General features: G+C 59.2%; 2 protein-coding genes across 9 annotated transcripts; both read left to right on the top strand.

Annotated features, from left to right (window-relative positions):
- The first annotated feature begins 907 nt into the window (after positions 1-907).
- On the top strand, positions 908-3,113 carry Aspdh (aspartate dehydrogenase domain containing). Its single transcript, XM_076839375.1, has 7 exons — positions 908-962; positions 1,327-1,471; positions 1,711-1,795; positions 1,883-2,032; positions 2,114-2,334; positions 2,404-2,558; positions 3,070-3,113. Exons 1-7 carry the CDS (start codon positions 908-910, stop codon positions 3,111-3,113), a joined length of 855 nt encoding a protein of 284 aa, XP_076695490.1.
- Positions 3,114-3,491: 378 nt separating this feature from the next.
- Josd2 (Josephin domain containing 2) lies at positions 3,492-7,606 on the top strand. 8 transcript variants are annotated; one of them, XM_077105798.1, is made up of 6 exons: positions 3,492-3,722; positions 4,155-4,183; positions 4,400-4,562; positions 6,176-6,301; positions 7,049-7,243; positions 7,351-7,606. In XM_077105798.1, the coding sequence occupies exons 3-6, from the start codon at positions 4,417-4,419 to the stop codon at positions 7,448-7,450; spliced, it is 567 nt and encodes a 188-aa protein (XP_076961913.1). In that variant the 5' UTR covers positions 3,492-3,722; positions 4,155-4,183; positions 4,400-4,416; the 3' UTR covers positions 7,451-7,606. The 8 variants fall into 8 exon arrangements, with proteins under 8 accessions (XP_076961913.1, XP_076694695.1, XP_076694693.1 ...); XM_076838580.1 differs by lacking the exon at positions 4,155-4,183 and adding an exon at positions 4,184-4,263; XM_076838578.2 differs by lacking the exon at positions 4,155-4,183 and having other exon boundaries at positions 3,492-3,764.
- Positions 7,607-13,402: the final 5,796 nt, after the last annotated feature.

The following is a 13,402-nucleotide window of genomic DNA, read 5'->3' on the forward strand; positions in this document are numbered from 1 at the left end:
TGGTACCAGGTGGTGGTGGGGGCAGGGAGCCAGGCCTGCTGCAGCTCAGCCATCTCTAGTGCCAGGCCCCGCCAGGCCAGGCGCAGGGACTGTGCTGATCCTGGGGGCACTCGGGGACTCCCCAGGCTGCGCAGGTTCCTCCTCTGTGATGTGCTGCTGGTGGGGAGAGGGAAGGACAGACTGAGACGGGGAGCAGGAACACAGGGAGAAGGGGAATATGGGGGAAGCGGCTTCGAGGCTGGGGGTGAAGGGTGGAAAGACAAGGTGAACTGAAGGACAATGGGCACTGGAGGGAGGTGGGACTTGCTAGGGCTGAGGGGTGCAGAGAGCACACCCCCTCCATGGGACTGGGGGACACTGGGACCTGGAGCCCCTGCTGCCTTTGGGGAGAAGCTGGGGCACAGCCAGGCAGAGGCCTCCCTCCCACCTACCACTTAGGGGAAGTGGGGAGCGGAGGGGAAAATGAGGACCTGGGAGCAAGGGGACCAGCTGAGGGCCCAGAGTCCCTGTCACTGGCTCCTCTCCACAACCCAAGCAGGATGCAGTTTCCATGACAACCTGGCCAGCCAGAAAGCGGGCGGGGGACTGCAGAGGGAATTTTCCACATCAGCAGGAAGGAGCAGTGTGGGCTGCAGAGGAAAGAACTGCCAGGAAGGCGGGGGCCATACCAGGCCTCGAAGCCCCAAGTCCCCACACCTCTGCCCTGTCCTCCCAGCCAGCCCAGGGCAGAGGGAATGCAGGGAAGGAGCCTCATCCTGCCCCATTCTGGCAAACCCACCTCCGCCCACTGTGCAGGAGGCTCAGGAAAGGGACAAGGGTCAACTGTCCAAAGATCAGCAGCTGCCCAGGCCAGCTGGGCAGTAGGCAGCACAAGGAGCTCCTGCCACAGCCAGCCAGACTCAAGGGCATGGCCCTGGATAAGGCCCCTTGGAAGGTGGGGGTGGTGGGCTATGGCCGCCTTGGTGAGTCGATTATCATCTTGGGCTCCTTCCTCAGGACCCTTCCCCAAACCACCACAAACACATTTTTTATCTGTGTCCACCTACCCAGTGCCTTCCCAGTCCCTTTCTCTGTTCCCATATGGGCCTCTATCGCTGCTCTCTGGGGATGTTCCCCTTTCTCTGTAGGACTCTCTGTCCTCCTCCATCTCTGTCCATCTATGTCTGTCTCTCTGGACCTGTCCGTCCTTCCTCCCCCTCCCTCCCTCCCTCCCCCCCCCTCTCTCTCTGAATCTGTTCCTTCTCTGTGTGTCTCTGTCCCCACCCTTCTTCTGGCCCTCATCTCCCTATCTCTAGGTCTCTAGCCCTCTCCTTTCCCTCTCCGCAGGACAATCCCTTGTCTCCCACCTTCTGGCTCAGGGACCCGAACTGGGCCTAGAACTTGTTTTTGTTTGGAATCGTGACCCAGGACGCATGGCAGGGAGCGTGCCCTCTTCTCTGCAGCTCCAGGATCTTGCTGCCCTTGGGGAAAGGTCAGTGGCCTTCAGTGAGAGTGGGGCGTCCTAATGCTCCTGTTCTGGCCTTTGTGAGCTGTGTCTGATGTCAGGCAAGTCCCTGACCCTCCCTGGGCCTTGGGTCACTCCAACATGAAAAGGAACAAGCACACCCAGGCCAGGCCAGGGAGACTGACAGCCCTCCACAGACTCTGAGAGAACCTGGGGAGGGGAGGCCTGATTACTCCCCAAGGCCCCCCATCTCTCCCCTCTTCCAGGCACCCTGATCTTGTGGTAGAAGTGGCCCATCCCCAAATAATCCATGAATCTGGGGCACAAATCCTGCGCCATGCCAACCTCCTGGTGAGTCCCCTAAACCCACACCCAAGCCCTGACCCCTTCAGCCATCTGACCCCTGAACTCAACCCTCCCTTCCTTCGTCCACCCCAGGTGGGGTCCCCCTCAGCCCTGGCTAACCAGACCACAGAGAGGCAGCTCCTGGGGGCCTCACACCGCTGGAACCATGCTGTGTTTGTGGCCCGAGGGGCTCTATGGGGCACTGAGGACATCAGCAGATTGGATGCAGCTGGAGGCCTCCAGGTGAGGACCCACTGAGATCCCCAGGGACAAATAGGGGCTTGCAAAGACCCCAGTCCCCCTGACCACGGCTGTTGCTTCCAGAGCCTCCGTGTCACTATGGCCACACACCCGGATGGTTTCCGGCTCCTGGGACCCCTGGCTTCAGCCCACATCACTGGGCCTCGCACTGTGCTCTATGAAGGTCCTGTCCGTGGCCTCTGCCCATTTGCCCCTCGAAACTCCAACACCATGGCAGCCGCTGCCCTAGCTGCCCCTAGCCTGGGCTTTGACAATGTGATTGGGGTGCTTGTGGCAGATCTCAGGTGAGCCAAAATGAGCAGGGGTTTGGTCTGGGTCCCTGCCAACCAGACTGATTGCCCTGCTTCCTGCAGCCTCACAGACCTACACGTTGTGGATGTGGAGCTGAAAGGCCCCCCAGGCCCAACAGGCCGAAGCTTTGCTGTCCACACCCACCGAGAGAACCCTGCTGAGCCGGGCGCTGTGACTGGCTCCGCCACTGTCACAGCCTTCTGGCGCAGCCTCCTGGGTGAGGCTAGACCCTCCTCAGTGCTAGTGGCCCCTCTCCCTGGGCTCTGGGTGCTTGTTCACAGAGGCTGGGGTCTTGGGCTCTGGTTCTAAGTTTTGCTTCTCTCTGTGAGTCTTTATTTCTGAATCTTCTTAACCTTTCCACTCCACAACTTGAATTTTTGAATGTCTCCATCTCTGTCCATGTCTCGTCTGAAGTCTCTGTCCCACCTTCTGAAGACCTCTGTCCATACCCCAATCATCTCTCTATCCACACCCCAAGTCAGTCTCTATCTGTCCTCACCACAAGTCTCTGTCTCTGCGTCGCTATCTGTTCACACCCCAAGTCAGTCTATCCATGTGTCCACACCCCAAAACTCTCTGGGTTGCCGTCCTTCTTCACGTTTCTTTCAAGTTGGTAGTCCTTTCACTTTTCTGCCCCACCCCCAAGCGTCGGTCTCTTCTCTTCGTCTTTTCCTCGCTCTTTTCCTTCAGTGGTCTTTCATTGTTCATCTTCCCCGCTCTCCCTGCAGGATGCTGCCAGCTTCCCTCCAGGCCTGGGATCCATCTCTGCTGAGAAGCCTCTTTTACCCTTGAGGACATCTTGTCTGACTGATCTCTCCACCACCTCTGCCCCACTCTTGTCCCGACCGCACTTTCCCTGGACTCCCTACTGTCACAGTAAACCAGAGACTTTTCCAGATATCTGTCTATCGGCTGCTTCCGTGATTCCCTCTGTGACGTCACTACGTCTGCACATTGTACAATTGACGCCATAGCAATGGGCGGGCCCACACCTCAACAAACCCCCTGGAAACTATCGCGAGAGCTTACGCACTACATTTCCCAGAAGCCTCTGGGTAATAGTGGGCGTGGGAATACGGGAGGGGTCCACCTTCCGAGACACATTTCCGGCACGTGCCGCAGGGACCGACGGAAGTTGTAGACCTGTTTTTTAACGGGTGATAGTACACTTCCGGGCCACGCAGCCTGGATATTCCGTGAGGAGAGAGAGTTTCGCGGGTGCCGCCGGGAGTCGTAGTCCGGAGCGCGGGTATCGCTGGGAGCTGTAGTCCGTCCCGCCTGTCCAGTCAGTGCCGTGCCGCCGCCTTCCACTCGGAGTCTAGAGCCGCCGCCCAGGGGGATGCGGGAACCCCTGGCACGGGGGAACAGAGAGGCAGGCGGGGTGAGGGGCATTACCAGGCAAAGGGCGAGCGCCGCGGTTGGGGTACGGGTCGGGGAAAGGGCTCTAATTATTCGGTGTCCGGGGAGGGGGCCTGTTTGCCATGTGATAGAAAAAGGAGATCCTGTTGCTTAGTGACTGGGGAGGGGTCCCTGTTGCCAGGTGACAGAGGAGAGGACCTTGTTTAATGACAGGGGAAGGGGAGTCTTCTGTTGCTAGGCAACCCGGAAGGACCCTGTTACCTAGAGACAGGGGAGGAGAGGAGAGGAGAGAATTCCTCTATTGCTAGGTAATCAGAGGAGGGACTTTGATACCTTGTGTATGGGGGAGATCATCTGTTGCTAGGTAACCAGAGAGAGCTCCTGTAACCTGGGAACAGGGAAGAGGGGATCCTCTGTTACTAGGTGACAATGATAGGGACCCTTTTACTTACAGACATGGCAGGAGTGGTTCTCTCTTGCCAGGTGAGCAGAAGAGAGACTTTTTAATTTTTTTTGTAAGAATCGCCTCTGTTGCCAGAAGACGGCCCAGGGAACAGGGTCAGGTACCCAGTGTCCTCCCAGGCTGCTCCTAGCCCCACCTTAATCTCCGTGCCCAAGGGGCCTGCTGGGAGGTTGGACCTCTGAGGTTGGCCCTCCAGATCCTGGGCCCCTGAGCACCTTCTCCCCTCCCAACCTTAGCAGGAGCTGAGGACAGCATGTCCCAGGCCCCAGGAGAACAACCCAGCCCGCCCTCCGTGTACCATGAACGGCAGCGCCTGGAGCTGTGTGCAGTCCACGCCCTCAACAACGTCCTGCAGCAGCAGCTCTTTAGCCAGGAGGCTGCCGATGAGATCTGCAAGAGGTGACTGTCACCTGCCCTGACTCTCTCCGGGCCGGCTCAGAGAGGCAGAACAGCCCACCTGGGATTCACTGTGGGGCCCAGACATGCTCCTTTAGCTGCCTGAACTGGAGCCTGGGACTAGGCATGGAGATGCTGCTTCTTCCACCCATCAGTCCCCGAGTCTCAGCCCAGCCAGGCCTCACCCTCTCTTATCACAGACTCTCAGTGGCCAGTTTTAGTCCTCCAGTACATCCCACACCCAGCCTCCGAGCTGACCCTGCCCCTCCCCTGCTCCTAGTCCTCTGACTCCCCAGCCTTTCTCTGAGGAGTGTCCCCTTGGCCTGATATCCAAGGCTCTGCATGCTCTGGTCCCTGCCTGCCTCTGCAGCTTCATCTCTCTGTTCTCCTCAAACCAGAATCTCTGCAGCCCCTGAAGGGGCTCCCCTGTGGTAATGCCTCTGGAACTTTGCATTGGCTGTCCTTTCCACCTAACATGGCTCCTGCCTCTTGGCAGCCTTCATGTCCTGCCTCAAAATTTCAAGCATCACTTCTCCATATCTCCTTCTTTCCCTCCTCTGGCCCCACAATCTGGCCCAACGCTCTGCTGTCGGGACCTTCCACCCAGCCTTCTCCTCAGCCTCCTCACCTCTAGTCTCTCTTCCAACAGTGCCCCATGTGACCCCAGAGAAATCTCTCTATATCCAAGGATGGTCCCGCCTCCCTCCCCCAGCTCCCCAGCATCCCAAGACTGATTGTTATAGGATTCCTTTGTCTCCTCTGTCATTCAAAATAGGGGTTAATCTACTCTTTTATGCCAAGGCCATGATGGGGGCCCAAAGCAGCCCTGCCTTAAGAGAGGTGCAAGGGAAACAGACCCACAGAAACATAAAACTCATTTCCTCCTTCCCCTGCCCTGCCTTCCATGGGCCCAGACAGGGAACAAAGGTACAGTTGTGGAGAGGAGCAGGGCTGAGGGAGATGTGTGGCAGGGTGGGCCCTGGGCCGGAGAGAGCTGGGGAGAACAGCAGGCAGCTGGGACAGGTGGCAGGGAAGGACCACAAATGCTGGGTGGAAGAGGTGGGGCTCTGCTGGGGAGACAGGCACCCGGAGGGCTGGGAGCAGGGAGAGCCAGGTAGCCCTGAGTGAGAGGCGAAGACCTCAGAACACAGTGGTCTGCCAGGCCTCATACAGGGGGCTTGGTTCACTGGGGGAGCCCGAGAGCCCCAAGCCCAGCTGGAGGCCAGGAGACTCCCTCAGAGGTAGTGACATCTGAGGTGGCTCTGGAAGGACACAGAAAGGAACTGATTATGCTGAGAAGGCTGCTGGGTGGGACTCTGTCCAGGACTGCTGGGAAGCCACGGGGAGGCTGAGAGCAGAGGAGGGATGGGGGCAGCTCTGGGCCACGAGGGAGATGGCTGGAGGGGAAGGCTGGAGGCTGAGTGGGGATCCAGGTAGAAGGAGTCAGAAGCCTAAGCTGGAGCCCTGGGAATGGGGGGAGTCAGGACAGGAGGGACAGAACTTGGGGTTGAAGAGAGGAGGGGTCGGAGGGGAAGCCCTGGGACCCTTGTGATGCATGGGAAGGTTGAGACCTTTCCTGGATCCCAGCTCAGACTCTGATCACCCACAACCACCAGGTTGGCCCCAGACTCCCGACTGAACCCCCATCGTAGCCTCCTGGGCACTGGCAACTATGACGTCAATGTGATTATGGCCGCCCTGCAGGGGCTGGGCCTGGCTGCCGTGTGGTGGGACAGGAGGAGGTAGGACCCAGCATGCTGTCCTGCTTTGGCAGCACAGTGCTGTCTGGCCGGGTGGGATGAGGGAGATTTGCACAACCTGCGCTGCAGCAGGCGGGTCAGAAGGCGGGTGAAGGACAAGGTGAAGGCCAGAGGGTCAGGAGAAGCTGGCAGAGGATGACGGACAGCACGATGGTCACTAGCAAATTAAAGGAGGGCGAGTGAGAGGCTGGGTGTGCCAGGCAATGGGAGTGCATGGATGGGTGGGTGAGTGAATTAAAGATGGACAGCACGCGTGCAGTGGGTCTCTGACAGGTGGCTGGTAACTGGATGGATGGGTGGGAGGTTTTGGTGGGTGAAGGACGTCAGGATAAATAGAAGATGGATCAGTGGGTGGTAGTTAATAGTTGAGGGGGGTTTGGAAGGTGGGTGGCTCGGTGGGATTTAATGCCTGGAGAATAGATGAGCAGGTGGGACGGTGGCCGTGGCAGGGGTTCTGGTAGGATGGATGGATCATGGAGGACCGGTGGGGTGAAGACTCAGTTGCTGGGTAGGTGGATGAATGGACAGATTGGTGGTGGGTGGAGCTGGTGGGATGGTGGAGGTCTGATTGGCTGGGAGGCTTGAATAGGTGGACTAATGGATGGGTAAGAGGGAACAGGGGACTGGGGACCATAGAGGCCCACACCATCAAGAACCTCAGTAACATTTGGCCAGCTCATCAAGGCCAGGCAGAGCAGGCCTGACCCACGTCCCCTTCCCACTCCCCAGGCCCCTGTCCCAGCTGGCCCTGCCCCAGGTGCTGGGGCTCATCCTGAACCTGCCCTCACCTGTGTCGCTGGGGCTTCTGTCCCTGCCACTGCGCCGTCGGCACTGGGTGGCTCTGCGTCAGGTGGACGGTGTCTACTACAACCTGGACTCCAAGCTGCGAGCACCCGAAGCCCTGGGGAATGAGGATGGTGTCAGGTGAGCCAGGGCAGAAGTGACTGAGGCTGGGGCCTCGATGTTGGAACCCCGCTCTGCCCCAATTAAATGTGCTGGCTGGGCCTCAGTTTCCCCTTTTTCCCATCCAGAGCCTTCCTGGCAGCCGCCCTGGCCCAGGGCCTGTGTGAGGTGCTGCTGGTGGTGACCAAGGAGGTGGAAGAGAAGGGTTGCTGGCTGCGGACAGACTGACCTATGGCCTACTCTGCCTGTGTGGCTGCACCCAGCCTGAGTTCCAAGTGCCGGGGAAGGGCCTGCGCTTCAGGCACCTGGAGGAGGCTCTTCCCCTTCCCCAAGTTCCCACTCCCCAATGCCGCTGCTGCCTCAATAAATCTGCCAATTTGTTCCCTGCCTGATCTGTGTCCAACTGACCCCCTGCACCTGCTGAGGGTCCCTTTCCATCCGAGAGGCCAGATACCCTAGTGAGAGAGACAAGGGGACCAAAAATACTGCTATACTCTGATGTGTGTGGTAGGGTAAGAGCTGAGCAGAATTCGAGGTTTATTTTTTGAGTCTCAATTGGGAGACAGGCAGAAAAATGGTCCCCACAGATGTTTAGGAATCCCAGAGCCTGGAATATGTTAGTTGACAGCAAGGTTGCAGTTGGAATTTGGTGACCCATCAGCTGGCCTCACAATAGAGACATGATCCTGGCTCAGGTGGGCCTCATGAAGCCACAGGGGAAGCAGGAGGGAGCTCATCCTGGGTCTGACCTCGAGAGGCGTGAGATAATCCACCAGCTGTGGACAGTGGCAATTCAGGTGGGGTACCAGGCCTCAAAGAAAGGCCACTGGGCAAGGGCTTGAAGAAGGTGAGAGAGGGGCTCGGGGGATGTTGGAGAAAGGCCTCCCAGGTGCAAAGCACAGCCCCACAAAAGCTTGAGGGACCGGGGAAGATGATGGCTGGCCTTTCTGGCCACGGTACAGACCTGGCTCTGACCCAGGAGCCAGGAGCAGAGGAGCCTGCAGTGAGGATCTACTGCATCTCCACTTGGGCCAGGTCTGCCCTTGGGCCTCCTCTGCATGGTCCTGCAGGGCCTGTCTCTCTCCCTGAGATGCCCTTACCCCAGTGGAGCCAGCCTCTGGGTCCAGCCTTGCTGAGGGACACCCTGGGCTAGAGCAGTCAGAGGCCCGCCATCCAGGCTCCATGCTGGGGGAGACACAAGAGGAGGCCAGGTCTCCTGGCCCAGCAGTGTGGGGGCCAAAGGGGGTCTCCCAGGATGCTGTGGGAAATAGCAGAAGGTGAAAGGACAGGGAAAGGGGCAGGTCACCTGCAATGGAAGAGACAAGAGTGGCCGTGGGGAGGGCCTCCAGAATGGGAACCGACTAGGTGAGACAGTGGCAATCCAGGGGGGTGCGGGGCCTCAGAGAAAGGCCACCTGGGCAAAGACAGGAAGAACATCCTCACAAGTGCTGTCCCAGTAGTTACCTGAAGAGGTCACCGGGCGAGGTGATCCTGGCCAGAGCAAACCAGGCAGACCAGGCAAACCCTGAGGAAGAGGAGGTGATGGATACTGTGCTCGCAGGGATGAGACAGGTCAGGAACAGTGACATCCAGGAGGTAGATTCAGGGGTCACAGAGCTGTCCTCAGAGGTGAGAGTGTGAGTAGAGGGAGAGAAGCAAGTAGAGAGAACCAGGCCGAACCTGGGGACCCCCTTACATGCTACCCAGGAGGGTGGAACCAGTGGCACAGGGACACTGGGGCCGCAAGGCAGAAGGGAACCTGGTTAGGTGTGACTCCCCACCTCAGAAGCCACCAGGCAATAAAGTACCCCAGGACCACAGATGCCACACCCTGATGCCAACATGGGCAGGGCAGACGCCATGCAGGACGCCTAGTGAACCCTGGAGACACAGAGGCTCAGAAGTAGGTCCCGGTTTCCCAGATTTCTGAAGTCAGAAGTCAAGTTGTAAAGTGAAAGACAATGTGACACAGGGACAAGCTGCTGGGGCAGTCCGGCAGGCTTCCCTGCTTCCCTCCCTCCACTCCACGCCCCACCCATCTCTGTGCCCTAGGGGTGTTTCTATGCCTCTGCCTTAATCCCCTCATTTCTGGTCACCTCTGTCCCTATCTCCCACAGTCCCTTTCTCTCAGCCCAGATTCTCTCTTCTTATCTCTCACCTTCCTGGTCTCTGGATTTTTCTCAGCCTCTATCGCCCTCCTCCCTGCCCCCTCACTCATGCCTGTCGCCTGTCCCATCCTTGGTGGCAGACAGCTGTCGGGACTCCTGAGTGCTTCTATTCTTGGTGTGAGGGGCAGCAGCTGTGACCTCCCAGGTGCTCCCTCAGCTGTGGCCAAATAAGGCCCGGAGCGGGAGCCCGGACCCAGAGGGGCCCGGGACCCTGGCCGTGCACAGGTGGGGGCTGGGCGTGGGCGCCTCCTTTGCCCGGCTTTTGCTGAGGCCGCCCATCCTCCCCACCCCCGCCCGCTGGCGCCCCCAATGCTCAGGGAAGCGCCCAGGACTCGAGGCGCCCCTCGATGCTGGAGTCGGCCAATCCCAGAGCTGGGGGGCTCCCAAGACGCCCCCGTGCGGACCCCAGGGCCATGGGCGCCAGGCTGCAGGACGGCGGTCACGGGGAGGCGGCGGGCGGGCGGGGTCGGGGGTGCAGCTGTCCCGCCGGCGCCGGTGCCGACAGCTGAGGCCCGATTTAGCTCCCAGGGCCCGGGTCTGGCCAGATAAGGCGACGCGGGGCGGGCCGGGCCCCAAGGCGCCCCTTTAAATTGCGAGGCCCGGGGAGGGGGGCGGCTGCCGCCATCGCCAGGTGAGGGGCTGCGGCCCGACGGACCGCCCTGCCGCCCGCGCTTTCATCTGTCCCCCACTCTGCGGGGTTTCTGCGTCCTGCCCGCTCTCCCTGGGTCTCCCCCTCGCCCGTCCGCCCTCTGTCCCCCTCCCGGCGCTCTCCGGTGCTTCTCTCCCCCGCGCAGTTCCTCCAGCCCGCCCCGGTGCCCAGAGCCGCGCTCGCTGCCCGGCCGCCTCCCTCTCCCGCCTCCTCCCTCTCCCGCCTCCTCCGTCGCTCCTCCGGTCCCTCTGCCCCGCTTTCCCTCTGGGTCTCCCTCCCTCTGTCTCCCTCCCTCCCTCCTTCTCTGTCTCTCTCTCCCTCTCCGTCTCTCCCTCCCTGTCTCTCTCCCCCAATCTTTCGGTTTCTCCCCTTCTGCTCACTCTCTCCCTCCCTCTGTCTCCCTCCCTCCCTCCTTCTCTGTCTCTCTCTCCCTCCTGTCTTCCCTCTTGCTCTCCTCCTGTCTCTCCCTCCCTTTTTCCTCCCTGTCTCTCTCCTTCTCTCCTTCATCTCTCTCCTTCCCTCTGTCTCTGTCTCTGTCCATCTTTATTTCCCACCCCATCTCTCGCAATCAGTATCCCCCCACCCCACCTCTGCCCATATCTCTATCCCCACCACCCCATCTCTCTCCATCTCTCTGTGTCCCCAGACCCCATCGCTCTCCATCTGTCTCCCCCTCCACCCCATCTCTCTCCACCTCTGTCTCCCCCACCCCATCTCTCTCCATCTGTCTCCCCCTCCACCCCAACTCTCCCCACCTCTGTCTCCACAACCCCATCTCTCTCCATCTCTCTGTGTCCCCAGACCCCATCGCTCTCCATCTGTCTCCCCCTCCAACCCATCTCTCTCCACCTCTGTCTCCCCCACCCCATCTCTCTCCATCTCTCTGTCTCACCCCACCTCATCTCTCTCCATCTCTCTGTCTCCCCCCACCCATCTCTCTCCATCTCTCTGTCTCCCCCCACCTCATCTCTCTCCATCTCTCTGTCTCCCCCCACCCCATCTCTCTCCATCTCTCTGTCTCACCCCACCCCATCTCTCTCCATCTCTCTGTCTCCCCCCACCCATCTCTCTCCATCTCTCTGTCTCCCCCCACCTCATCTCTCTCCATCTCTCTGTCTCCCCCCACCCATCTCTCTCCATCTCTCTGTCTCACCCCAACTCATCTCTCTCCATCTCTCTGTCTCACCCCAACTCATCTCTCTCCATCTCTCTGTCTCACCCCACCTCATCTCTCTCCATCTCTCTGTCTCACCCCAACTCATCTCTCTCCATCTCTCTGTCTCACCCCACCTCATCTCTCTCCATCTCTCTGTCTCACCCCAACTCATCTCTCTCCATCTCTCTGTCTCACCCCACCCATCTCTCTCCATCTCTCTGTCTCACCCCACCTCATCTCTCTCCATCTCTCTGTCTCACCCCACCTCATCTCTCTCCATCTCTCTCTCACCCCACCTCATCTCTCTCCATCTCTCTGTCTCACCCCAACTCATCTCTCTCCATCTCTCTGTCTCACCCCACCTCATCTCTCTCCATCTCTCTGTCTCACCCCACCTCATCTCTCTCCATCTCTCTGTCTCACCCCAACTCATCTCTCTCCATCTCCCTGTCTCCCCCCACCTCATCTCTCTCCACCTCTGTCTCCCCCACCCCATCTCTCTCCACCTCTGTCTCCCCCACCCCATCTCTCTCCATCTCTGTCACCCCCCACCCAATTACTCTCCATCTCTGTCTCCCCCACCCCATCTCACTCCACCTCTGTCTCCCCCACCCCATCTCTCTCATCTCTGTTTTCCTCACCCCATCTCTCTCCACCTCTGTCCCACTACCCCATCTCTCTCCACAACCCCATCTCTCTCCATCTCTCTGTCTCCCCCCACCCATCTCTCTCCATCTCTCTGTCTCCCCCCACCCATCTCTCTCCATCTCTCTGTCTCACCCCACCTCATCTCTCTCCATCTCTCTGTCTCACCCCAACTCATCTCTCTCCATCTCTCTGTCTCACCCCAACTCATCTCTCTCCATCTCTCTGTCTCACCCCACCTCATCTCTCTCCATCTCTCTGTCTCACCCCACCTCATCTCTCTCCATCTCTCTGTCTCACCCCAACTCATCTCTCTCCATCTGTCTCACCCCACCTCATCTCTCTCCATCTCTCTGTCTCACCCCAACTCATCTCTCTCCATCTCCCTGTCTCCCCCACCCATCTCTCTCCATCTCTGTCTCCCTCACCCCATCTCTCTCCATCTCTGTCTCCCTCACCCCATCTCTCTCCACCTCTGTCCCACTACCCCATCTCTCTCCATCTCTGTCTCCCTCACCCCATCTCTCTCCATCTCTGTCACCCCCCACCCAATTACTCTCCATCTCTGTCTCCCCAACCCCATCTCACTCCATCTCTGTCTCCCCCACCCCATCTCACTCCACCTCTGTCTCCCCCACCCCATCTCTCTTATCTCTGTTTTCCTCACCCCATCTCTCTCCACCTCTGTCCCACTACCCCATCTCTCTCCATCTCTGTCACCCCCACCCAATTTCTCTCCATCTCTGTCTCCCCCTCCACCCCTCACTCTCACCACCCCATCTCTCTCCACCTCTGTCCCCCAACCCCACACCTCTCCATCTCTGTCTCCCCCACCCCATCTCATTCCACCTCTGTCTCCCCCACCCCATCTCTCTCCATCTCTGTCTCCCACCACCCCATCTCTCTCCACCTCTGTCTCCCCCCACCCCATCTCTCTCCATCTCTGTCTCCCACCACCCATCTCTCCATCTCTGTCTCCCACCACCCCTCTCTCTCCACCTATCTCCCCACCCCATCTCTCTCCATCTCTCTGTCTACCCCACCCCATCTTTCTCCATCTCTGCCTCCCCCACCCATCTCTCTCCATCTCTCTCCATCTCTGTCTCCCCCTCCAACCCATCTCTCTCCATCTCTGCCTCCCACCACCAACTCTCTCCATATCTGTCTCCCCCCAGCCCATCTCACTCTATCTCTGTCTCCCCCATCCCATCTCTCTCTATCTCCCCAAACCCATCTCTCTCCATCTGTCTCCCCCTAACCCATCTCACTCCATATCTGCCTCCCCCACCACATCTCTCCACCTCTGTCTCCCCCACCCCATCTCTATCTCTGTCTCCCCCACATATCTCTCCATCTCTGTTTCCCCCCACCCAATCTCTCTCCAACTCAGTCTCCCCCAACCCATCTTACTCCATATCTGCCTCCCCCACACTATCTCTCTCCATCTGTATCCCCCACCCCATTTCTCCATCTCTGTTTCCCCCATCTCTCCAACACTGTCACCCCACCCCATCTCCCTCCATCTCTGTCTCCCCCAAACCCATGTATCTCCACCTCTGTCT

This window comes from Callospermophilus lateralis, chromosome 18 (assembly GCF_048772815.1).
Source record: "Callospermophilus lateralis isolate mCalLat2 chromosome 18, mCalLat2.hap1, whole genome shotgun sequence".
NCBI classification, from domain to species: Eukaryota; Metazoa; Chordata; class Mammalia; order Rodentia; family Sciuridae; genus Callospermophilus; species Callospermophilus lateralis.